General features: G+C 52.1%; 6 protein-coding genes and 1 non-coding gene across 7 annotated transcripts; 4 read left to right on the top strand and 3 right to left on the bottom strand.

Annotated features, from left to right (window-relative positions):
• Positions 1 to 834: 834 nt before the first annotated feature.
• BCR38DRAFT_t205 lies at positions 835 to 937 on the bottom strand. The gene has a single exon. It is a non-coding gene; the product is annotated as a tRNA-Thr (tRNA).
• On the bottom strand, positions 905 to 3,430 carry BCR38DRAFT_435897 (major facilitator superfamily domain-containing protein). The gene is made up of 4 exons (XM_040860415.1): positions 2,900 to 3,430; positions 1,885 to 2,840; positions 1,702 to 1,835; positions 905 to 1,649 (listed from the first exon to the last, which is right to left on the bottom strand). Exons 1-4 carry the CDS (start codon positions 2,981 to 2,983, stop codon positions 1,168 to 1,170), a joined length of 1,656 nt encoding a protein of 551 aa, XP_040714765.1. The 5' UTR covers positions 2,984 to 3,430; the 3' UTR covers positions 905 to 1,167.
• A 309-nt stretch (positions 3,431 to 3,739) lies between these two features.
• On the top strand, positions 3,740 to 5,782 carry BCR38DRAFT_466547 (serine incorporator/TMS membrane protein). The gene is made up of 3 exons (XM_040862724.1): positions 3,740 to 3,889; positions 3,956 to 4,035; positions 4,087 to 5,782. The coding sequence occupies exons 1-3, from the start codon at positions 3,839 to 3,841 to the stop codon at positions 5,393 to 5,395; spliced, it is 1,440 nt and encodes a 479-aa protein (XP_040714766.1). The 5' UTR covers positions 3,740 to 3,838; the 3' UTR covers positions 5,396 to 5,782.
• Positions 5,783 to 6,255: 473 nt separating this feature from the next.
• BCR38DRAFT_485880 (uncharacterized protein) lies at positions 6,256 to 7,296 on the top strand (the record flags this gene model as incomplete). Its single annotated transcript, XM_040863950.1, has 1 exon — positions 6,256 to 7,296. The coding sequence occupies one exon, from the start codon at positions 6,256 to 6,258 to the stop codon at positions 7,294 to 7,296; it is 1,041 nt and encodes a 346-aa protein (XP_040714767.1).
• BCR38DRAFT_435902 (uncharacterized protein) lies at positions 7,232 to 8,480 on the bottom strand. The gene has a single exon (XM_040860416.1). It carries the CDS (start codon positions 8,280 to 8,282, stop codon positions 7,422 to 7,424), a length of 861 nt encoding a protein of 286 aa, XP_040714768.1. The 5' UTR covers positions 8,283 to 8,480; the 3' UTR covers positions 7,232 to 7,421.
• Positions 8,481 to 8,965: 485 nt separating this feature from the next.
• BCR38DRAFT_485882 (Lon protease C-terminal proteolytic domain-containing protein) lies at positions 8,966 to 12,221 on the top strand (the record flags this gene model as incomplete). Its single annotated transcript, XM_040863951.1, has 2 exons — positions 8,966 to 11,992; positions 12,057 to 12,221. The coding sequence occupies 2 exons, from the start codon at positions 8,966 to 8,968 to the stop codon at positions 12,219 to 12,221; spliced, it is 3,192 nt and encodes a 1,063-aa protein (XP_040714769.1).
• Positions 12,222 to 16,712: 4,491 nt separating this feature from the next.
• BCR38DRAFT_319862 (kinase-like domain-containing protein) lies at positions 16,713 to 18,802 on the top strand (the record flags this gene model as incomplete). The annotated part of the gene is made up of 2 exons (XM_040854758.1): positions 16,713 to 17,639; positions 17,699 to 18,802. Coding segments are annotated over 2 exons (2,031 nt in total), but the record flags the coding sequence as incomplete, so codon positions are not given.
• Between the last annotated feature and the right edge of the window lie 4,017 nt (positions 18,803 to 22,819).

A 22,819-nucleotide genomic window follows, 5' to 3' on the forward strand; every position in this document is an offset into this window, starting at 1 on the left:
CGGTCGTAGTGCACAGTGAAGTGGTTTGAATGGATATTGTGAGAGTGGGAGTGAGATAGGTTCTTGCCGTGGAATTAAGAGAAGAGTTCCTGTCGCATTTCTTTTCAAGCACTTGTGTCCCTTAAGCTCGACCAACTTATGCGGCTGCCACAGCTCGAGGAAAATAGCACTACAATATAAATAAAAAATAATATTAAATACGCCGTAGGTGTTAACCCTCGGTACCTCTACAAGTACTCCCTTAAGGGGCTATAGATGATATAGCGGGCCCTTAAGCCGCGTCGGGCGGTTATACAGGTAAACTTGTAGCCAAACGACTACTAAACCTCCTGTCCCTCCCTAAGTCTGTGCTACAACCCCTGCCTGAACTACCGATAAGTGTGGTAATGTGGCACTTAAATTCGTCCTCAGGGGTGGGATGCTGCTGATGTGCAGAAGATGCTCGACTATTTTTTGTCGCGACAAGTCGTAGTATCTGCTAATTGGGGTTCTCGTCGAGCGTATACATCTCAACCATACGCTCAAGTGGATAGACCGTAACGTGGTCTAGACGCTCGCAAGAATCGCGGCGAGAGGGCGTGCTGCGCGCCTTCTATCGTGAGGGGACGGGTTCGCCGACGAGCGTTATCGGATAGGCGAGGTCCGATAAGGGGCCGGATTAACGATTCGAATTCTGGACCGGCTGTCGAGTTATATTCCGCCGACGTAGTGCTTGACGGTCGACTGGCTAGGATGCTCGTAATCCTAAACTGCACCAATCTCCCTATTATCGCTAGGTAGGCGAAGTCAACAAGGTGGGCAGCGCGCCGTAAGGGTTGACTAAACCCCCTTGTGTGTCAGCTGCGGGATTCGAACCCGCGACTCGTCACCAACCCAAGTGGGCGAGGCTCAAATCGGGACTTATCTACCAGCGAAGTGACCAACTACACCAGCCGACACTACAATATATCTTTCTTCTATTGTTCGCCGCTGATTTAACCCACTACCTTATAAGGCCTGTGTTGATATTCTATATCTATCAATGCAACGCCAAACCACGTTGCGCACATGTAAAACAAAAAAGACCCCAGTATACCCATGAACATATGAAAAACCGTCTGCAGTGTAAACCGCTGTCGCGGCCACCATGCCCCCCAATATCTCTACATAATTCACACCACGACTGTTTCAGTCCTCCGCCCGAGTCTTGATTGACTCCTTTTGCTTCTCACGCCTCTGGTGCCAAATGACCCACAAGGTGACCACGACACCCAGCCCGCAAGCGCAGAGTGTAACCAAATACGCGGTCCTGTAACAGGCTAGCCCTTCAGTGCAAGTTCTCGTTCCATCTGGCTCGACGACCGAGTGCCTGTCGAAAATATACCCGTAAAACAGGTTAAAGGGGTTGCTGCTAATGACCGGTGAAAGTGTTATGAAACCCCAGTTTTGACTGAGTCCGTGGATGCCGAAGGATTCCGCCACGATCGAAGGGTACACGCCAAACAAAAACCCGTATCCAAGGCCGCTGAAACCCGAGACAAAGCCCAGTAGGTGTGGGTTTGTGATGTTGAGTGCGCATATCTGCGCCAGAGAGAAGATGCCAGCCGCAATGACGAGGCACCAAATGCGACTAGCGTGGACGACTTTGACCAGGAAGTCAGAACCAACACCTAATACTAGTTAGCACCCAATGACCACAATAGGGGAACACTCGCTGCTTGCCACTCAGTAGTCTGCCCGAGAAACTGCCAATCGAGAGAATAGATACATGTAACTGCTGTCGGAGAACCAACGTCTTGTCATCGATGGAATCATCATAGTGTTTCCAAAGCGCTGTGGCATCGTTTCCAATATTGCTACAGTTCGTTAGACTCAACGGAAACGCTGATGTGGCATGCCACTTACTTTATAGTCATAAGTCCAATACCAGAAAGTATGCCCATGATGCTGAACAGTTGCCAGAATTCAAAGCTCTTCAGCAATGCCATGCCACGGATATCTACACGATGGGAACGATCCATATCAACACTGCTCTGGACGAGGACATCACCCGGTAATGAAGAAGACGATGACCGAGATATCAGAGAAGCCGTCTCATCCAAGTCCTCGACCGGGAGGGGCGCTCTCTTCGGGCCGCCGGCGGCAGCCTCGTCACCAACCGCTCGGTTGGAGGGATCTAGGGCTCCGGCTTCGTCGCCTTGGTCCGAGGCTTGACTGTTATTGGCATTGGACGACATACCAGGTTCAGAAAACCCCGAACGACCCGACCGCGGGGTCTTAGGCTCGGCAGATAAAGTGCAGCGCAACTCCTGGGAGTCCGTCATGCCGGGTTCGGCAGGCGCCACCGCGTGATACTGCGAGTGCGGATATATTTGCAGAAAGAAGAATCCAGTAAAGGTCATAGCGAAGGTCCCAAAAGCCAGGAGTTCCAAAAATTTGCCTGGGCTCCCGGGGAAGAAGATGGAACCGATCAGGGCAAAGAAGAAGGCGCTCAGTCCAAAGGCGGCCAACGGGAATGCCGTCGCGGTACCCCGGTGATGTGGCCAATTCAAGGCCGAAGTCTTGATGGCGGCAGCGAATGCCGTGCACCCTCCCAAGCCAGTCAGGAAGGAGAAGAAACACATCAACGGGACGGACCCGTGGCCTGCTTCATATGCCATATGCAAAGGCCAGTAGCCCAATCCCAGTAAAATCGACCCGATGACCACAGCGGGACGAGGTCCTTGCAGGTCCACGAACATCCCAATGGGTACACCACATGAGTACATGCCCAGGTTGCCAAACAGCCCTATCAAGTTGCTTTCGGTCGCAGAGAGAAGGAGTCGATCGGCGAATTGAGGCGCCCACGCAGAGTAGACATACTGGCCAGAAACTATCAGTATCAGAGGTTTTCGGCAACAGCCGACATTCGAACGCCCACATTTGTTCCACACGCCAGTGATATCATGGTGGCTGCCACGCTCGACACCATGCGGGCGGAATAAAGCTGTTTTTTCAGCGTCATGATGAAGGTTTGCGAATGCCGTCAAGCCCGGGTGCCTTTATCATGCCTACAAGAAGATGTGTCAATTGGGGGTGACGAGGGTCAATTGTGCCTCGAAATTACTCCAAGACTGAATAAGATATCATCACAATAACCTAGGAAAACAGTATAAGGAAGGAGGAGCATTGGTGGGATGCTGGTGGTGTTGGAAAGTGAATTATTAATCTAGGTCGCGGAACCGCAGCTGCTTATCTTGGGCCCCCCTAAAACAAGAGACCCCTGGTCAATTCGATATCGGACCGCCTCGTGCCGCTCTGCCCGGTCACAGTCACAGAAACGTGCGTGGGACGGGTCGTTCAACTCCGTTTGTCCTGCAGCCCTGGGCCCTTGGATTCCAGCTTGGCAGTTCATCTGGGGACTGCTAAGAACTTTTAGTCAGTGAACTGAAGGCAGACATCAATGGCTGTGCTATGCCAAGTATAAGTATTGGATTATTGTTAGTAATTACTCCGTATTAATCTCTTGGTTAATCTTGGTAACTTCGTGTTGTTACACTTGCGCAGATACCAAGACCTGCATGACAAAGTGAAACACGGACTTCTGTGGAAGCCAATCAATGGGCGTTGTTTTGACAGGTTTCACAGGTCCATAAATTAGTAAGTAGTGCGAGTTCAGTGGGGTGAAGCCACGACGTCAGCTGCAAGTGGCCTGTGCACCAGGCTCCAAGTACAAGTTCGTCGCAATGGCTGGTCCAAGCTTGGATACATCACCCACCGTTAGCATCCCCGGCTGGAGGCTCGCGTCAATACCGACACTGTCCATCAAATTTCATCAAACTCTCGCAATCATCGACCTCGAGTTCCTCTCCCAGGCACGATGGGTGCTCTTCTCTCTCTTCCACTGCTGGCGGTCCCTAGCATGGGCACGGTGCGAACTCCTCCGTCTTGGCGCATGCCTGTTGGTTGACTTTCGCTAATGAGATTTCTATCGTAGCTTGTGTCGTTTGCTGCGAGCTGCTGCGGTGCTGCAACCTGCTCCATGGTGTGCAGTGCTTGTGGCAAGTGCGGTAACAGGTAAGGCCCCCTTCAGATGGTGTTGGCTCGTTTGCTGACTTCTCCCTGTAGTGTTGCCACCCGAATTGCCTATGCCCTTCTCCTCCTCGTCAACTCGATTCTCTCCTGGATGATGCTCACGCCATGGGCCATCGAAAAGCTGGAACGTTTGATGCTGGATTACGTCAAAATCAACTGTCCCAACGGTCAATGTTACGGTTGGCTTGCTGTCCATCGATTCAACTTCGCTCTCGGTCTGTTTCACCTGATCTTCGCCGGTCTCCTCTTCGGGATCAACAACACGAAGAATCCTCGAGCCGCGCTCCAGAATGGTTACTGGGGCCCCAAGGTTATCGCCTGGCTGGCTCTCGTCGTCTTGTCCTTCCTGATTCCAGATGCTTTCTTCCAGGTCTGGGGCAATTATATCGCCTTCTTCGGAGCCATGCTCTTCTTGATTCTCGGTCTCATTCTACTGGTCGATCTTGCCCACACGTGGGCTGAATACTGTCTTGAGCGAATCGAGAACTCCGAGTCGAGAATCTGGAGAACCGTCTTGATAGGATCAACTCTAGGCATGTATGCGGCATCACTGGCCATGACCATCGTCCAATATATCTTCTTCGCCTCAAGCGGCTGTTCGATGAACCAAGCCGCCATCACTATCAACCTCTTGTTCTGGCTCGCCGTCTCCTTCATTTCGGTCCACCCGACCATCCAAGAGTACAACCCCAAGGCCGGTCTGGCGCAGGCTGCTATGGTCGCTGTCTACTGCACCTACCTGACCATGTCGGCTGTATCGATGGAACCAGATGACAAGCAATGCAATCCATTGATCCGTGCTCAGGGCACTCGAACCACCTCGGTCGTCATGGGTGCCATTGTAACCATGCTGACCGTGGCGTATACCACGACCCGCGCAGCAACCCAAAGTCTTGGCCTCGGAAACAACCGCGGGGGCATCCGACTTCCCGAGGAAGATGAGCATGATCTCGTCACGCAGCAGCCAGGACGTCGCGAGATGAGAGCCGAAGTTCTGCGCCGAGCTGTCGAGGAGGGCAGTCTGCCGGCAGATGCGCTGCTGTCAGATGATGACGATGAGGAGTCGAACGGAAAGGCGCCTCACGACGATGAGCGCTCGAGCACCCAGTACAACTATTCTGTATTCCACATCATCTTCTTCTTGGCTACTTGCTGGGTCGCCACCCTTCTCACACAGCACATGGAGGGCGATGAGATCACGGACAATGGAGGCTTCGCAACAGTCGGACGGACATACTGGGCCAGCTGGGTGAAGATCGTTAGTGCTTGGATCTGCTACAGCATGTATATTTGGACTCTGGTGGCCCCTATTGTCATCCCAGAGCGATTCGACTTTTCCTAAATTTTCATTTGTTTCACATAACACGATATGGAGTCCTGGGTAGGCATCGGTATATCAATAGTCTGAAGCATGGCCGGTGGAGTCGAACACATATCAATGTGTATCCCGAGATAATCAAGTTTCGCATTGTTCGTCGAACCACATTCAGTTAGATGCTTTACTGCGAGTATATGCCTGGCGCGTCAGAAGAGATATCTAATTTGTGTTTTCTACGTATTTCAGTTCTATAAGCGTGGACAGATGGTGGTCTGAGATTCCTTCCAGCAAGAATAGACAATGCCTGTGACCTCCGTGACTTGCGGCAATTTGACTTTTCGGAAGCACAAACATCTGACCAACTCATGGACATACCACCAGTCACCCACCACTCACTACCATGCAGGCCAGGCACAAAGCCAGGCTCATGCAAACGTTTGGAAATACAGACCATTCCAGGCTGACATCCATATTCATTCTTTGCCTAATGATTGTGCTGAGGGCTGATGCTGCAGACCCTTTATCTCGTCGCCAAACTTGATTTACTTCCGATCTTGGAGTACAATGATGCTGCTTCTAGAAGCATATCTAGTGCTACCAGTGTCTCAATGCCACATCCACAAAGCATTGCCTGCATTTCAGGGATGCGGCCAATGATATTAGAGTCGAAGGGTCACAGTTCTAAGTGCATTTGCATAAACTGATACTCAGCTTTGTTAGTAGTCTGTTGGTAGAGACAGTGTCTCGTCATTAACGAATTGTTCTATGTACTCCTGCATATCAACCCTGTTCCGATCTTTGTTATGCCATCTCTGCTGCATGTAAGAAGGGGAAATATTTCACTCAGACATAACATTATGCAGATGTATATAACCAACCTTACAATGAGGCGCTGGGCCTCCGCGCCAACAAGCCAAAAGACAGACTCCTTGTTCATCCAACTCACGTACAACATGGACAACTTCAGCAATCCGGAAATATCACCAACCTATCCATACCCCCCAGCCCCACCATTCCCAGACTTCCGCGCCTCCAACCTCCACAACCACAACCGCACTTACGGCCATCCCACAAGACCTCCCCTCTTTACACACTTCAGACCCATCAACACCGACCTCAGCTCCCTCCGACCCGCCCTTGAGCTAGCTTTCCACCCCCGCTCCTTCATCGGCCACCACGCCGAGCGACAATTCCTCATCAACCAGCTGCAAGAAGCAGACCGATGCTCAACGGAGTTGTTCCGGCAACTACCTCGGCTGGACGCGCAAAAGGTCGAAAAGGGGCACGAGCAGCTCCAGCGTCAGGGGCTGCGGCAGAGGATCGCTGAGAGTGTAGACCGGGAGCGGGAGATTTTGGCGAAGCTGGGCGAAGTGTGTGTTGAAATCCAGTGTCGGGATCGGTGGGAGAGGGCGATGATGGGGTTGTCGCCGTGGGGGCAGCGGGAGGTGCTGGAGCCAAGACAAGAGGTTCGGGGCCTATCGGAGGTGGGCTTGGAACAGTCCGAGATAGACGATGATGAGATGCCGTCGAGAATTCCGCCGGTAATGGGTGGTGATGCGCGAAATTGGCCTGTGCAGAACGACCGTGAAGGTTGGCTTGGTCCGGGTGGGTTTGGCGAGATGGGCTATGCAGGAGGTGGAGGACTACAGGGGATGGAGACTTTCCCAACATTTTCAGGGGGTGAGTCGACTGGACAACCCGAGGTTGCTGAGCAAGGTGAAGATTATGAGGCTGATTTGAGAGGAGGTGGATATTCGGATCAGGTTGACACGTCTACGTTCACGGACGACAAGGCGGAGGAGCCCACGGTGGCAGGGAGACGGAGAAGCATGCCTTCAGTGCAGTACACATGGAGCGACCCAGGAGACCGGGAGGGTGGAGGTCACGAGTGTTTGGGTTATGCTGGTGATGAACGGGGCGGCTGAGAGGCAAATCGCCACGGGAGAGAGGGTTTGCAATTGGGAATCGTAGGGATGAGTGGAATCATCGCCCGCTTTTTATAACGTCTATCAGATACTGGTGTTACTCGACATACAGTAGCTCAATCCCATCAAGCGAATTCTCCAAACTTGCCATCGTCAAATCCCAGTTCCTCTGCCGAAGGCTGGCCGGGTCCTTGCGTATTTGAAGAATGCTGAACCCTCGTGTTCTGCGTACTAGGTGGGGCAGATGATGGTGGCAGACTTCCTGAGCCTTTTGAAGATGGACCCGGTGCGGGCGGTGGAGGTAGAAAATCCGATCCTCTTGACGATGAAGCAGAGGGGGGCGGAGGCAAGGAGAAGGCGGATAAGGGCGTATTGGCGGGTGCATCTGCCGTAGGTCTCCTCCGCCCCGCAGACCGTCCAGGCAAGCTCACCGTGATAGTCTCACCCTCCTTCAAGCTATAATCCCGCTTCTCTGCGCTATCCTTCTTCTTCACAGCGGGCTTCTTGCCAGGCTGTCCACCGCCCTGATCCCAGCCGAGCGTCTTGCGCGCCTCCTGCAGCGCAACGCTGAAATCAAAGGCCTCGCTCCGCTCCTCGAAGCCCACGCCTAGCGACGCCTTCCTCCCCTCTGGATCCTGCACTCTCACGGCGAAGAAGCGTGAGCTGTCCGAGACTTGCTCGACGACGGCCTCGACGGTGTAAGGCGCTGCCGCGTACAGCTGGCCGCTACTTGAGTCCTCTAGCACGAGGTCAGTCTTCATCTTTTCGTCACCACTGGGCGTGGGGATCGCCGTCTCAATCACCCGCAGCCGCGCAGTGAAGATCTGACGTTTGTTGCCGTCTGCTGTCCAGGAGGCTGCCACATGGCCCTTGCCGGGCACCATGGGAGGGATGTTGTAGACATGGACTGAGCGGGCGACGAAGAGAACTCGCTGAATGGCGTCAGCGGGCAAGGCCTGTCCAGTCGCGGGATCAATTGACTCCATTTGGCGTTCGCCTAACTTAGGTATTCAATACAATAATTAAAGTATAGTTGATAAATCTTCAGATGATGAACCTCGTTTCTTTGTCGTCCCAACTTTGGGAGAGCTCAAGTGAGAGCGGCTGGTGATAGGGGGACCAAGTTCCAGCCAATCAACCAACCCACCCACCTCCTCCAGTACCGGCTACTTGATCTACCCGATATTCAGCCGGCTACAGGGTAACCTCTATCCATCTCGGGCCGGCGCAGAAAACTGTTGATGATGTCGTTCTTTTTCAAGTCCGAGCTCCAAGTATTGTTGCATTATTAAGACAATAGAAGACAATAGATTGATTGTCCATGGCGACGTAATGGGCAAAATTTTTGAGAGAGCCACCACTCGTCATTCAGAACCTCTTCTCTCATCTCCTGTTGTTGCTGTATATCTAAACACCTACTATCCCTCTTAATCTGATTACTGTCCCGCGCCATCCTGGCAATTACCCCCTCCACCGCCCAAGTCTTTGAATCGAGGAAGCAATCATGCTCTGCAGGCAACACCTTTCGCGGCAACTTGCTGTGAAAGGATCATCAAGATGTGCCCATCGTTTGTATACACCGTCACTGACGCGCCTTTACTCAATACATAGGTCCGCCGGCCCCCGACACCACCCTGAGCAGCTGGTCGCGTGCTTGCGCTCGACGACGATGCCATGGCCCAGCGCATTATCCACCGCCAGCTTCTCCACGTCGACAGCAAAGCGGAAAGACAAGAAAGAGAAGAAAGACAATGACTTCTTCAACCCGAAAACAGTAGAGCCGCTATCGGAAGAGGAGGCCAAGGCCAACCTGGAACAGAAGGTCGAGGAAACAACCGAGGTAGAAAGTGCTGAAGCGAAGACTTCTAGCCCCGAGCCTCCCGCTTCAGGCAATAAGGATGGCAAAGACGGACAGGGAGACGGTGCGGATGGGAAAGCTAGCAGTGCAGGCGGCGGCGGCGCATCATCCGGGTCGAGTGGTGATGGGTCCGGTGACGGAGGACGGAAAGGTCGCAAGGCTGGAGTCGACAAAGCACTCCAGAAACCCAGTGTGCCGGAAGTATATCCCCAGGTTATGGCGATCCCCATAGCGAAGCGGCCGCTGTTCCCAGGCTTCTACAAGGCAATCACCATTAGGGACCCCGACGTGTGTGCCGCGATTATGGAAATGATCAAGCGGGGCCAGCCATACGTTGGCGCTTTCTTGTTCAAAGACGAAAATGCCGACGAGGATGTCATTCGGGATTCCAAGGATGTCTACGATACCGGTGTATTTGCACAAATCACGAGCGCATTTCCAGTTCACGGCGAAACCAACTCTCTAACCGCCATCCTGTACCCACACCGTCGCATTAAGCTGTCTACGTTGATGCCCCCGGGCGGCCAAGATGTGAAGAAGACCGAGCCAGAACCCGAAGCGGTGCCCGAGCCCATACCCATCAAGACGGACGAAGAAACGCAACGGGAAAAGAAGGGTGACGTGGTAGCTAGCTTTGAAGAGGCTGCCGTGGCCCCGAAAACAGAGGCACAATCAGAGAAATACGAACCGACCTCGTTCCTTCGGAAATACCCAGTCAGTCTGGTGAATGTCGAGAACCTGAGCGACGAGCCTTTCGATTCAAAGAGCATGGTCATCAAAGCCGTCACCAACGAGATTGTCAACGTGTTTAAAGAGGTTGCCTCGATGAACAGCCTGTTCCGGGATCAGATCTCGACATTTTCCATGAGCGCATCATCAGGCAATGTCACTGCCGAGCCTGCCAAATTGGCCGACTTCGCAGCTGCAGTTTCGGCCGGAGAGCCTGCCGAATTGCAAGAAGTCTTGGATAGCCTGAACGTGGAGGAGCGAATGCAGAAAGCTCTGATTGTGCTCAAAAAAGAGCTAATGAATGCCCAACTACAGTCCAAGATCACTAAGGATGTGGAGCAGAAAATCACCAAGCGACAGCGTGAATACTGGCTCATGGAGCAGATGAAGGGCATTCGTCGGGAATTGGGGATTGAGTCTGACGGTAAAGATAAGCTTGTGGAGAAGTTCAAGGAGAAGGCCGACAAATTGGCTATGCCCGAGGCCGTTCGCAAGGTCTTTGACGACGAGATTAACAAGCTTGCCCACCTCGAACCGGCTGCATCGGAGTTCAACGTCACAAGGAACTACCTTGACTGGCTTACGCAAATACCCTGGGGCCAGAGGAGCGCCGAGAACTTTGGAATCAACAATGCGATGACCGTCTTAGATGAGGACCATTACGGGTTAAAGGACGTCAAAGATCGCATCCTAGAGTTCATTGCGGTAGGAAAATTACGGGGCACGGTTGAAGGCAAAATATTGTGTTTTGTCGGACCGCCAGGAGTTGGGAAAACGAGTATTGGAAAGTCGATCGCCAGGGCTCTCAACCGTCAGTACTACAGATTCAGCGTTGGTGGTCTCACAGATGTGGCTGAGATCAAGGGTCACCGGCGGACCTACGTCGGTGCGCTGCCGGGAAGAGTCATCCAGGCGCTCAAGAAGTGTCAGACCGAAAACCCACTGATTCTGATCGACGAGGTTGACAAGATTGGCCGAGGATACCAGGGCGATCCGTCATCTGCTCTCCTAGAACTACTGGACCCCGAGCAAAATAGCTCCTTCCTGGACCACTACATGGATGTGCCAGTTGATCTCTCTAAAGTCCTCTTTGTTTGCACAGCCAACATGACGGACACAATTCCCCGACCTCTTCTTGACCGCATGGAAGTCATCAGACTCTCTGGTTACGTCTCGGACGAGAAGAAGGCGATTGCCGACCGTTATCTTGCTCCCGCAGCGAAGGAGTTGGCAGGACTCAAGGGTGCCGACGTCACTCTCTCCGATGAGGCGATCGATGAATTGATCAAGTCTTATTGTCGCGAATCCGGCGTTCGTAACCTGAAGAAGCAAATTGAAAAGGTCTACCGAAAGTCGGCGTTGAAGATCGTCCAGGATCTTGGGGAAGATGTCCTGCCAGAGTCCGAGGCACTGACGGATGAGGGCAAGGCAGCCATGGAGGAGTCGGAGAAAGAGAAGGACAAAAAGGATCCAATTTCGTCCGAGGCAACAGAGCAAGAGACCACGGAGACGCCTCGCATTGCCCTGATAGTGCCCGATTCTGTTCACGTCACGATCGACAAGGAAAACCTCAAGGACTATGTTGGGCCCCCGATCTTCACTTCCGACCGTCTCTACGACGTGACGCCACCTGGAGTGGTCATGGGTCTCGCATGGACTCAAATGGGTGGCTCTGCCATGTACATTGAATCCATCCTCCAATCTGTCTTGAGACCCAGCAGTCGTGCAGGGCTGGAGATCACGGGAAATCTCAAGTCGGTCATGAAGGAGTCATCGACCATCGCCTATTCGTTTGCCAAGGCATTCATGGCCAAAGAGTTCAGCGAAAACCACTTCTTCGATAAGGCGAAGATTCACTTGCATGTCCCCGAGGGAGCGGTGCAAAAGGATGGTCCGTCGGCTGGAACGACAATGGCGACATCTTTGCTTTCACTAGCATTGGACACTCCCATTGATCCAACTGTAGCGATGACGGGCGAGCTTACCCTGACGGGCAAGGTTCTTCGCATCGGTGGTCTGAGAGAGAAGGCAGTGGCAGCGCGGAGGGCGGGTTGTAAGCTAATCATTTTCCCGGAGGACAACATCTCCGACTGGCTGGAACTACCCGAGGTAGGTTCTGCTGACAACCATCCATTAAATTGCTCAACTGTCATGCTAACGCTGTTGATTACAGAACATCAAGGAGGGCCTCGAGGGCCGACCGGCCAGTTGGTATAAGGACATCTTCGACCTGGTCTTCCCCCATGTGGATAGGGAATTGGCGAATACGTGCAAGGTTTGCGAGTGGAAGAAGGAGCATCCCGACAAGGCGGAGAGTAGCAGTAGCAAAGACGAATAGGAGCTCACGGCGACGAAAAGCACACTCCCACTGTACCCGCATCCATCATTGGCGACTGGCTTGCATCATCATACATGGAATTCTCAGAGGAAAGCATTTTCGCGGGGTTGGACCATTCAACCAACAGGCGTATTCTACGGAGCAGGCGGGCAGGACAAACGACTCGACGATAGGGTTTCTTTTCGAGAAATGGAAGCAACCCATCCGAACCCAACCCAAACCCTCTCTACTCCCTTATCATCACATCAGACATAAAATGCTTTGTAATTCTATCTATTGCCGAGCCACACAGCGGGTCGAGGCAGACATTTGTATTGTGTAACTATAGGCGAAGGAAGAAGAGATGATAAAGATGATAAAAAGGCTCGTCCATGCCGGCGGCAGGCATGCCTACTCTAGGTCGTTTGCGCGCATTTGTTCGATCAGATGATAGAAATTGCGCGGCGAGCGTTGTATATTGAACTGATACATAATATTCGCGACATGTCAAAACAGCACTGCCTAGGTACATAACATCGCGAATCCATAATGGCTGGAGGCTTTTCTCAACCTGCCTCTCCCTTCCCACCGAAAGATCGTGGTATTGGTATGAGCCACGCAAGGATACCTCAAGACTTACTGGGCATTAGGTCATTGGCGGTCAGTGTTTGTTCGGTCGTCCGATGCAGCCCGCCTGCAAGCTGCTGCTCTATCACCCAGTCGCAGTTTGCTCCGCCCCACGTTTATTGGGAGCTCCTGCCTAATGGTAAGTGAAAAGGTAACTTCCAATTACTGCAACCCCAAGAAAATCTCATCCGTGATTAGTGTGAAAGCTCACCGCATGCTGATGCCCCCAAGACTGTTCATTTCCCCCAATTGAGAGCGGTAGTGGGAATTTCGATGCCCAAAAGCCCAACGACCAAGCTGGGCGAGCCGAATTGTGGGTGGTTCAGTTGGGCTAGGGGTGACTCGTCCGCGTCGTCGCCCTCGTCAATTTATTGGTATGCCATGTCATCTCATCTCATCCCATCCCATTCCATTCCATCTATATATTCTCTCCGGCAGACGATTTGAGCGATTAGTAGTATTGATGAATAAGCACCGGATAGGACATTAATATATATTCATTGGGAAAACGTGTTTGCAGTTAGCTACCGTACCTTATGGATGTATGTCCCAGTGGGGAAATCGGACATGGACCTGACAACGATTCCCCTTGTCGAGAATCTCACCACACCCGCGGGACCTGACCTGGGCAAGCGCAATTAACGGCTGCTTCCCGTCTTATGAGTCATGGATGGAGCCTGTAATTGATGCACTAAACTAAAGTCATCTGATGGTGTGGATGGGCAGGGTCGGATGTACGGTATGCTGGATGGAGACCAACTAATAAAGAGTAAGCATGTAACCTGTATAGACGTTTGCGCAGCGAACAGTGAAGATCATGGATTACGCAAGAAAATGGGGTATGTACGAGCGTACAGATGCGGCTAAAGGTTGACGGGGATGGCATATTCGACGCATCCGGTAAATGGTGATGATTTGAATGCCTATATCGGAGGCGGTTCGGCTGCTCCAAAGAACTGAACAAATGAAGACCATATAAAGACGTGTGCATATGGCTTCAATATCGGGCACGCACCGCCGTCCAGTATTTTTGCAGCAGCCTTGCTTTTCCAGGCCGTCACAATGTATGGCTGCCCAAAAGAGCCAGACCCCAAAGCGGCGCCAGGGTTGATGGATAGGTGCGTTGTTGATGGTGGCTGGCGGGGCTTATTAAGATGCAATATGTCATGTTATTATATTAAGCTTGGTGGCGGGCGCGATCGAGTATCATTGGAGATTAACAAAACTGGTGATTGGAATATAGATAGATGCCTTACCGCGGGTCCTGTGACTGTCACTCAACCCAACAAGGTTACGGCTCTGACGACATTTCCAAGTATCCGCCTGGGAAAAACTACCTCCATGCTTTACCCATGTGTTGAGATGGCAGGTCACCTGAAGCATGGCCATGCGTGAACACCCGTTCATCTTTTTACGACATATTGTTCGTCGTAGCTGTAGGCAGTCTAGTCCATCTCCCGTACGTCATCTCGCTGCTGCTGTACAACGCCGATACTGTATGAAGTAACGCCCTGCGCGTTGGGGTAGCCAGCTGACCTCAGGGACCCGGGTCGGTGATTCGAGATAGGGTAGTTCGCGCTTTCGAACTTTCGAAGTCATTCTATCTTCACTGACGGCTCCATAGTACGAAATCCATTGTCCTTGCGATTCTTTATTTGCGATTCTTTATCTGGGACCGGATGGCGGTCTGAGCAGGGCCCGCAATCCCGCAGTATCCACTTCGGACTTGCGCGGCCCTAACGTATCCCTGAACGGATCTGTCAAATATAGAAACGGGCGATCCATAGTCCTTGGGAACTGAGTGAATGAGAGACGCCCAAGTTCAGTGGTTCGGAAATCCTCCGAGATGGGACGACTGGGATATTGAGACAGGAACCAGGCGTCGGTGTAGTCGGTGAACCAATCGCGGCTTGGCAGGGATCTGGTAGTATAGAACCACAACTCCTTAATGCCCACTTCATCCGTCTTGGGAAAATGCGGTCAACTGGAAAATGGCTTGACGTTCCTTGTCAGGAGCGGGAGCACCAAGTTGTCGTTTTGTTCCGTATAGAGTGGATTTGCGCAACATGCCCTGTGAACGGAGGCGACACGAGCTAGATGAAATGCAGTGCGCCTCTGGCCAGAAGAGAATCACCTGCGCAACGTGATATGTGTGGAAGAAACGCACCCCATGTCAGCACCTAGCATCGTTGCACAGGTCCAGCAACAAATCTAGAGGCTCCCAGAGGTTCTAGGCTGATGAGAGTATCGTTTTACAGCATAGCTTTTGCCGCCCTCCATGAAGCCGGCTTTCATGTTAACTTAGCAACGCGAAGGCTGGTCGGTCACCCTCTATGTTGGCGAACATTTTCCCATAGCTGTGTAAAACAAGGATTTTATCGGCAATATATATTTTCTCGTTGTTTTTGACAAAGCTTGCCGCAGTCAGTTCTCGCTGGCGGATCTACAACTAGCATTTTGGTCCAGCGCCAGCGTTGTACCTGAGCTCATACGTTTGTTGACTGAAGTACTTGCCTGCATGCACTCATGCCTCGCCGAAGATGACATTCAGAATGATTCCACACGAAATGTCTGTAGTTTATACATGCATGTAGAAATTGACCCGCTAAATACAGTATCGTTATTATGATTAGCTGAAAAAGAGGGAATAAAATCGCATGAGAATGTGCACCGCAACCGACCCTCAACACACTATTTGGAGGTACTCGAGGCCCTTCTCCAACTAGCCCAGCCATCCCCGGCAAGACTGCATCCCTGGACATGCTTTTTTGTACAACTCATCAACGACATGATCAATCATGAGCCCGAATTGCTCGTACGTGTTCAACCCGCCAACAAGCACGTTTGACAGGAGCAGCAACAGGTATACTCAGCAGCCTTGGGGTTCCAATGGCATGGACGAACGCCCCCGCAAAATGCCCCTCCACTGGTTGAGCATGGACGTTTTAGTACTTCGTACAGGTATTTTGGTATTTTGTTAAGGCATTTCGATCTGGGACATCGGGCTTAAACAAGGCTAGACAAATGTACATGATCGATCCCTGTCAAACCCATGTCGCAAACCCCAGCCAAAAAAAACCTCCACCACCCTTGTCCTAGTGTTGCCCGCCCGGCTAAGAGAAAAACGGATTAGGGAAGAGGCTTGTGCCTGCTTGCGTTCACCGCATGCATCATATCGAAAGTGCTTCTGACTGGCAACTCCACGTCGTCCCCTCCTGCACCTCTTAGAGCTCACCTCTTAGAGCTGCACCTGCACGTCGACACCAAGGGTAGGCCCAATCTGCTGCGACCTACGAGGCCTCTGACCCTTAAAAGGGGATGCCCAGAGAATTGCGCCCAAATGACAACTCAGCAGCAAACCCCAGCATCGGCGGCACCTTGACGGAAGCTACAGTCGCCAATTACCAATAACACCTCTGACGCCTCATTTCACTCCCAATTGGACTGTTATCTCGCGGATTGAGTCGTGCCATGAGTACCCAACGACTCCATCAGTCTGATGTCCAAGTTTGCATAGAGTATCGGCTGGCTGCATGGACTTTGCGCTCAACGAGCCTTGATCTTGCTTCTACCTCTACGCCTCCGCCCCAATCGTCTCTCGCCCCGGCTGGCATCTCGACTCTCGAGCCGACTCATCGGTAGCACTGGACGCAGGAGCGACGTTGTCACGGCTGAGTCTCGCCCGCCCACGACGTCAACCTCTGCAATTATCAGCCGTCGTCCCTGCTAGACCAGCCTTAACAGCGGCCATCTCCGCACTTTGTATACCGTTCCATCCGTGGGGTTCCACTTCACCTTTCTGCAGAGCGGGCCATATCATCGAGACACGTCTTATGATCCCCCAACGAGCTTCTTGCCTTCTGTCAAGTACCGGCCGATACGGCAGCGCAGGTAGACACACCGTCGCCCGATCCACCACGACCCGCAGGTCATAGCATGTTTCACAAGATGTTCAAGCGATGGTCAGCCAAGAACGGTACACATGCGGCACCGCCAGGCCCGCCAGGTCCGTCTCAGAATGTACAACAGCCGAGGCCAGAAACGCCGCCCGGCCCAGGCCTGATACGCCGCGTCTCGAGGAAGGTCGTGCCTGGTCTGCCCCGCGCCAAGACATTCAAGAGGCAGCAGTCGGAGAACAGGGAGAAACTCGAGCCAACGCTGCCAACCCCGGCCGAGCGACGAGCAGTATCTGTGGATAGGCGCACACTTCATAACCGCGATGCCTCCCGCCAAAGCCAACAGCGGCACCCTCGCGCAAGTGCGCCCGACTTCCTTGACGATGCATACTCGACGGCCACGCCTAGTCAGGCTCCCTCGGTGCCATCGAGTCCAATCGATGAGAAGCACTTCGTTAGCCTCTCGGATACCACAACTGTCGCCGTAGCTCCGACTACAGAAGAAGGGCCTCGCCTGTCCAGGGTTATCTCCCAGGCATCGTCGACAGCTGATGCGCAATCCGTCACCACCTCGCAGTACGAAACCATGATCCACGACGACCTGGAAAAAAAGTGGATTCTCAACCTCTCCATGCACTTTCGTGACAAATCCAAACGGGAAAAGTTCTTCGTCACGTATCGCGAGGAGGAATTCAGGTGGAGACGGGTTACCATCTCTCTCGATTACAGAGACGCCCCCGATGATTCTCTGGAGAAGGATTTGTTTGCAACCAAGTTGCAACGGGAGAAGAGCGCAAAGATATACGAAGCCATCCGTGAAAGTCTCCAAGACATACAATTCTATGAGACGGTCACCAATCTCAAGTTGCAAACCACGGACGGGAGACTGCATGTTCATGTAGTGGAGGATAACAATGTGCGTCACAAAAACATGCCTCAACCTGGCGTTCGTACTGACGACACTTGATTGTATAGGAAATCATTCACTACCCTCCCGCTCGTGTGGTTCAGCATTTGAAATGCCGGCGAGTGAGAGACCGGGATTTAGAATTTGTCTCGCACATGTCGGGCTTTGTCTACAAGGTCCGGGTTGACGGCAAGACACTCATCAAAAAAGAAATTCCGGGACCAGACACCGTTGACGAGTTCCTTTACGAGGTGAATGCCCTGAACTCGCTGGCTTTTTCGCAACATGTCATCGAGTTCTACGGTGTTGTCGTTGATAATGAGGAGAACGTCAGAGGTCTTCTAATTGACTATGCGGACAAAGGTGCGCTCATCGATGTCATCTATGATTCCCAAGAAAATGGTCTCGATCTCAGTTGGGCCACCCGAGAGAAATGGGCGCGCCAGATTGTCGAGGGGCTCTCAGATATTCATGAAGCCGGCTTCGTGCAGGGCGACTTTACCCTGTCCAACATTGTTATTGACGATCGAGGCAATGCAAAGATTATAGACATTAACAGACGAGGCTGCCCAGTCGGTTGGGAACCTCCGGAGGCAACTCCACTACTCGACAGCAACCAAAGAATCTCAATGTATATCGGGGTGAAGTCGGATCTTTACCAGCTCGGGATGGTGCTTTGGGCACTTGCGACGCTCGAGGATGAGCCCGAAGCGCATCGCAGGCCCCTTCGTCTCGACCGCGAAATCGATGTGCCAGTCTGGTACCGGAGGATGGTGGAGAACTGTCTCCACGAGAACCCCCGGGTTCGTTTGCAGGCGACGGCGCTTCTTGCCATGTTCCCAGAACCTGCCTACGACCACTATGAACGGCGAGATGCGCCTGCCATTTCCGTAGACGATGGTTATTCGTTACATGAATACCTGGTAGACGGGTATGAGCGTGACGGACGCCCACAGATCAGGACGGTCACTCCTCAAAACAACTGGGGCTACTCGGGTGTCACATCGCCGGGGTTCTCCGATGATTCCTATTATTATCCCCCTCGCGGACGATCGCCACCCAGCCCCTTGCCCAGCAACCACGGCAATTCACCTTGCATGGGGCAAAACGCCATGTGGCCTGAGAACCATGCGGAGCCCTCCTCTGTCACCGACACGCAGCCAAATGAACTGCGAGCTGAGATGCCCAAAGACGCCGCTACTCTGGCGATAGCGGATGTGTCGGTGGACAAGGCCAAAGGCGTCATGATGGAGACCTCCACCGACCCGTTGCATCAACCGGACGAGACGCCGGGAGAATGCAATATTGCGACACATGTGGCAATTCCCGAACCAATGCGAGCTCCTCAGGTCGTGGTTGAAGAAGTCGAGGAGACTTCAAAAACCCCTGTCGGGTTCGATGAATCCTTGATGGGTGACCATGCAACACCTACGGGAAGAATTCCGGGACCGCAAGGCCCAGATGCTGCTCAGTTGGAACCTGAGAAAGGGTTTGCCGCTGAAGCGACACGTACGGGAAATCTCCCAGAGCCGCAAGGCTCAGATGCTGCGCAGTTGAGCCCTGAGGAAGCTTCTGTCAATAATGGTGTGGGGCTCACGGGAGGCGAAGTTGAACTGGACAAGGGGGGTGTTCGCGTCGAGAATACGGGCACCACGGAATCCGCTGATCATCCACCAGGGGATACCGACACAGAATCTGGGCCAAACTATATACACCACAAGACGGAGAATACATACATGCGAACCACCGCAACAGAAGCCCCATCAGCATCCAAGATTGGGGAGCGGGACAGTCCGTCCCGCGAGATACCGAAGATCGAGCTGACAGGCATCGGTTCAGCATACGAAACGCAGGAGGAAGTTCGACAGCCCATTTTCTCAGACGAAGATTTGGGTTTCACACCAGTAGCAACGGCATCACAGAACGTTGCATCGCAAGCATGAAAAGATTGTTGGAAACCCACGTACAGACAATACGAAAAGTCAACCAAGTGGGGTCACACATAAGCAGCAATGTTGGGGGAAAGCATACTCATAGGCAAGGCGGCGCAGAGTATCTCACGCATGGGGTTCATTGGATAACAACCGGCGGAATGGGTGGGCAGGTATTTCTCTCTTATATTTTTTTTCCTCTGCTGAAAGTGTGCATTTATGATCTGGGGCATATATTTTGTGTACCATTGTAAGATTTACTACTAGCTACCCTCAACTGGAAAAGGGTGAGGAAGGAGTAGCGGCATTTTCGGGTGTAGAACGCTATAATGCTATAGGTTGAAGTCATGATAATGATGGGTTTGAAGATCAATTTGATGAATACTGGACTCACATGAGAGAGGATTTGTTGTAATGATGCCGAAGGTGACTGTATGTGGTGTGTAAGGAATTAATGGCTTGTGTAGGATCCTAACTAGTTCAAACTTGAACATGAAAACACCGTGAGGTATCTGAGGAGGGCAGGTAGCGAATGCGAATCGTTGGATTAGGCGTCGGGGCGATGAAACGGACATGGTAAGGGCGATATTCTTGGCTTCCCACTGCCAGACGGCAACGTCGAGCGGCGAGTGTAAGTTATTGCTTGGGATTTCTGGGGGGAGGCAGGGAAGGAGGACGGGGGCCTCTGGTTTCTATGCAGTTCGCTACTCCTGAGACGTAAAGTGCGATCACTATGCACTATTATAGGGACTCCAAGCTCTTCCAGATAGCTGTGTTTCCTGAACTCCCCAATGTGCCAGGCAGCATCCTGACTCATATTACTGAAAACGTTGCCATCATTCCTCGTCGTCGGGACTTGATGAGCGGAACGAGAAACACCTAGCCAGTAGGGCCAGTAGGGGGAGAAAGGCTCATGGTATCACTCTGTTGGTTGGCTTCACACACTCACCATGGTGGCTTTACATGGCTTGCACGAATCACATGGGATATGCCCGATCCTTGTTTAGCCCCAACCGAATTTTCCATGTTGCGATGTCGTTGAGACCCAAGCTAGACAAGCGTTGATTGTTGAGTAACTCATTCATATTCAAGAGCATTGGTTGGTTCATTGCCACGTGTAAGAGTTCTTTTCGATTGGTACGATGTCGAAGCTGCTCCTATGACCGTGGTGATACTTTTGAACTTTGGAGTGACACCTGCGCAGTCAGGATAAATGACACGCGGGTGAAGCGGACCCCTTGACGTCCCGTCAGACACTCATTCCACAATGGTGATGTGGCTCTGAAATCGCGTGTGCAGTACCCATATAGCGGTAGGCAACAAGGTCAACTACTCACCAAGAACCATTCGAACTACAGCGGAATGCACGCTGTCAGCGGGGCTACGCCAGTCAGTCACTAGCCAGCCGCCTGCATCCTTCAAGCCGCGTTTGCGACTATGATCCGTCGAACATGTGGATCTCAGAGTTGCCACGCTGTACCGCAAGGAGGTCCTTCTGAATAGCTCGCTGGTGACTTTTTACTGAGCCGAGCCCTCGAACCCATATGTCGTAGCGGTCTGTGTTGCCGCAATTTCCGGTGGTTTGGAGTTGACATACGACCATTCGTCCCAACCAACTTGGAAGCATCTGCGTTTCCAACGATGCGAATAAAACCCGTAACTATTATACCACCGGACGGCTTCGCGATGAGGTGGATTGGATGTCTCCCTCTCAAGCGCATATTCCCCCAAGTCAAATCGCAAGCCAGTCCGTTAAGTGCTAGGAGCCCCACAACCTGGCGGATAAGTCCGAATTGATCGGATATAATAGGGATTCAGCGCCCACCCCTCCCACAAGAATGCAGTGACGCAGGAATCAAGAAATCAAGTAATCATCACTGCCAATTCAATGCAATGAGAGGATTTTCGTTGATTCACCTATTTTGATGGGATTCCCGACATGTTGTTCGCAGAAGCGATCTGCGCCAAACGACCGATAGTGTAGAGTCAATCAGCACATGTGATGCGGTGATGGTGCCCACATGAGATTCAACAAGTTGAATAGCAATCGACCGCAGTCAAAGTACCAAGTCATTACGATTGTCTAAATTCACTCACAGGTTGCAGTAAAGAGGAGGCAACGCTCCGTGTACTATCCACAGTTGGTAAGTACTACCTCGCGAGTGGTCATATCATAAATGCACGCCCTCTCAAGTGACGGACGGCTTGGCGGTTCGGCCCTGAAAGGCGGGAAACTCAGACCTAATCAGCTCCCTTGTCAAGGAAGCTTCATAAGACAGCAGAAGTTGCCGACCGTTCTAAAAGTGTTGGGGTGATTGCCCAGTTGAGTCATAAGAGCATGTGCAACATTATACCCGTGGTCGAATCGATAGATATGGTATCGAATGTCGAACCCGGCTGTTCAATGAGCTGGACTATCTGACGTACATAACTGATCCTGGAGAACTTGTCATAACAATACACATCACCCTGAAACAGAATATCATCAATCGATTATTTGCACAAATCCAAAACGTGCGGTGTCGTCTCCGGTTGCACGAATTTGTCAGAATAGGGCAGAATCGGTCGACATTTGGAATGCTTGATTGGAGTGACGTTTTGCTAGTCCTATAGCGAAAAGATCTGACGTCCGCCAAGGCTTCTAGAAAAGAGGGAAGCAGGGGCTCCAGATCAGATCAAGTGGGACGTGCACTCATTCCCGTTCCGGACAGCTCGGGCTGAATCGGAGTTTCGGTGCAAAGTTGCTAGAATCGTTGAGTCGGGTGGCAAATGGGCCTCTTTTTCATCACTTCGTCCGGTTGGCAAGCTCTGACTTGTTCAATGTCCTGCGCCAACCGCGTCACAGAAGAAAACGCAAATGTCAATTGGAGACATACATTCACAAGTCGAACAACCAGAACTTGCCGAGGCTGCCAGATCAGGTAGCTCAACACATCTTGAAATCAGATTAGGGCGGGTGTCGGGCGGGTGTCAGGATGTCATCATAACCCAATAATGCGCTAGCCTGCATGTCGCCAACGACTTGTAGATGGGACGATGGGATGATCGGACGATGGAACGACAATATGGCTTGGCTCGATGACCGTTTGCACCTACCGGATTGAAAGCTCTATCAACTCCTAAGGTACAGACGGAATCTCAGTCGTCGAATTAATAGCAGGTTCCATGCGAGCTTCACGTTCGAGCAGGGGTGAGGTACAAAGTACGACACGCACGTCGAGAGGGCAGGATACACTTCACAGTCGCACTTGACTTGTT

Source organism: Pseudomassariella vexata (genome assembly GCF_002105095.1).
Source record: "Pseudomassariella vexata strain CBS 129021 chromosome Unknown BCR38scaffold_8, whole genome shotgun sequence".
Lineage (NCBI taxonomy): Eukaryota > Fungi > Ascomycota > Sordariomycetes > Amphisphaeriales > Pseudomassariaceae > Pseudomassariella > Pseudomassariella vexata.

Coding starts and splice junctions, on each gene's coding strand:
- BCR38DRAFT_435897 (XM_040860415.1), bottom strand. CDS start 2,983: ATGACGCTGAAAAAACAGCTTTATTCCGCCCGCATGGTGTCGAGCGTG. Junction 2,841..2,899: donor CACTGGCGTGTGGAACAAAT/GTGGGCGTTCGA, acceptor GTTTCTGGCCAG/TATGTCTACTCTGCGTGGGC. Junction 1,836..1,884: donor ATTGGACTTATGACTATAAA/GTAAGTGGCATG, acceptor AACGAACTGTAG/CAATATTGGAAACGATGCCA.
- BCR38DRAFT_466547 (XM_040862724.1), top strand. CDS start 3,839: ATGGGTGCTCTTCTCTCTCTTCCACTGCTGGCGGTCCCTAGCATGGGC. Junction 3,890..3,955: donor CGGTCCCTAGCATGGGCACG/GTGCGAACTCCT, acceptor TTTCTATCGTAG/CTTGTGTCGTTTGCTGCGAG. Junction 4,036..4,086: donor TGTGGCAAGTGCGGTAACAG/GTAAGGCCCCCT, acceptor TTCTCCCTGTAG/TGTTGCCACCCGAATTGCCT.
- BCR38DRAFT_435902 (XM_040860416.1), bottom strand. CDS start 8,282: ATGGAGTCAATTGATCCCGCGACTGGACAGGCCTTGCCCGCTGACGCC.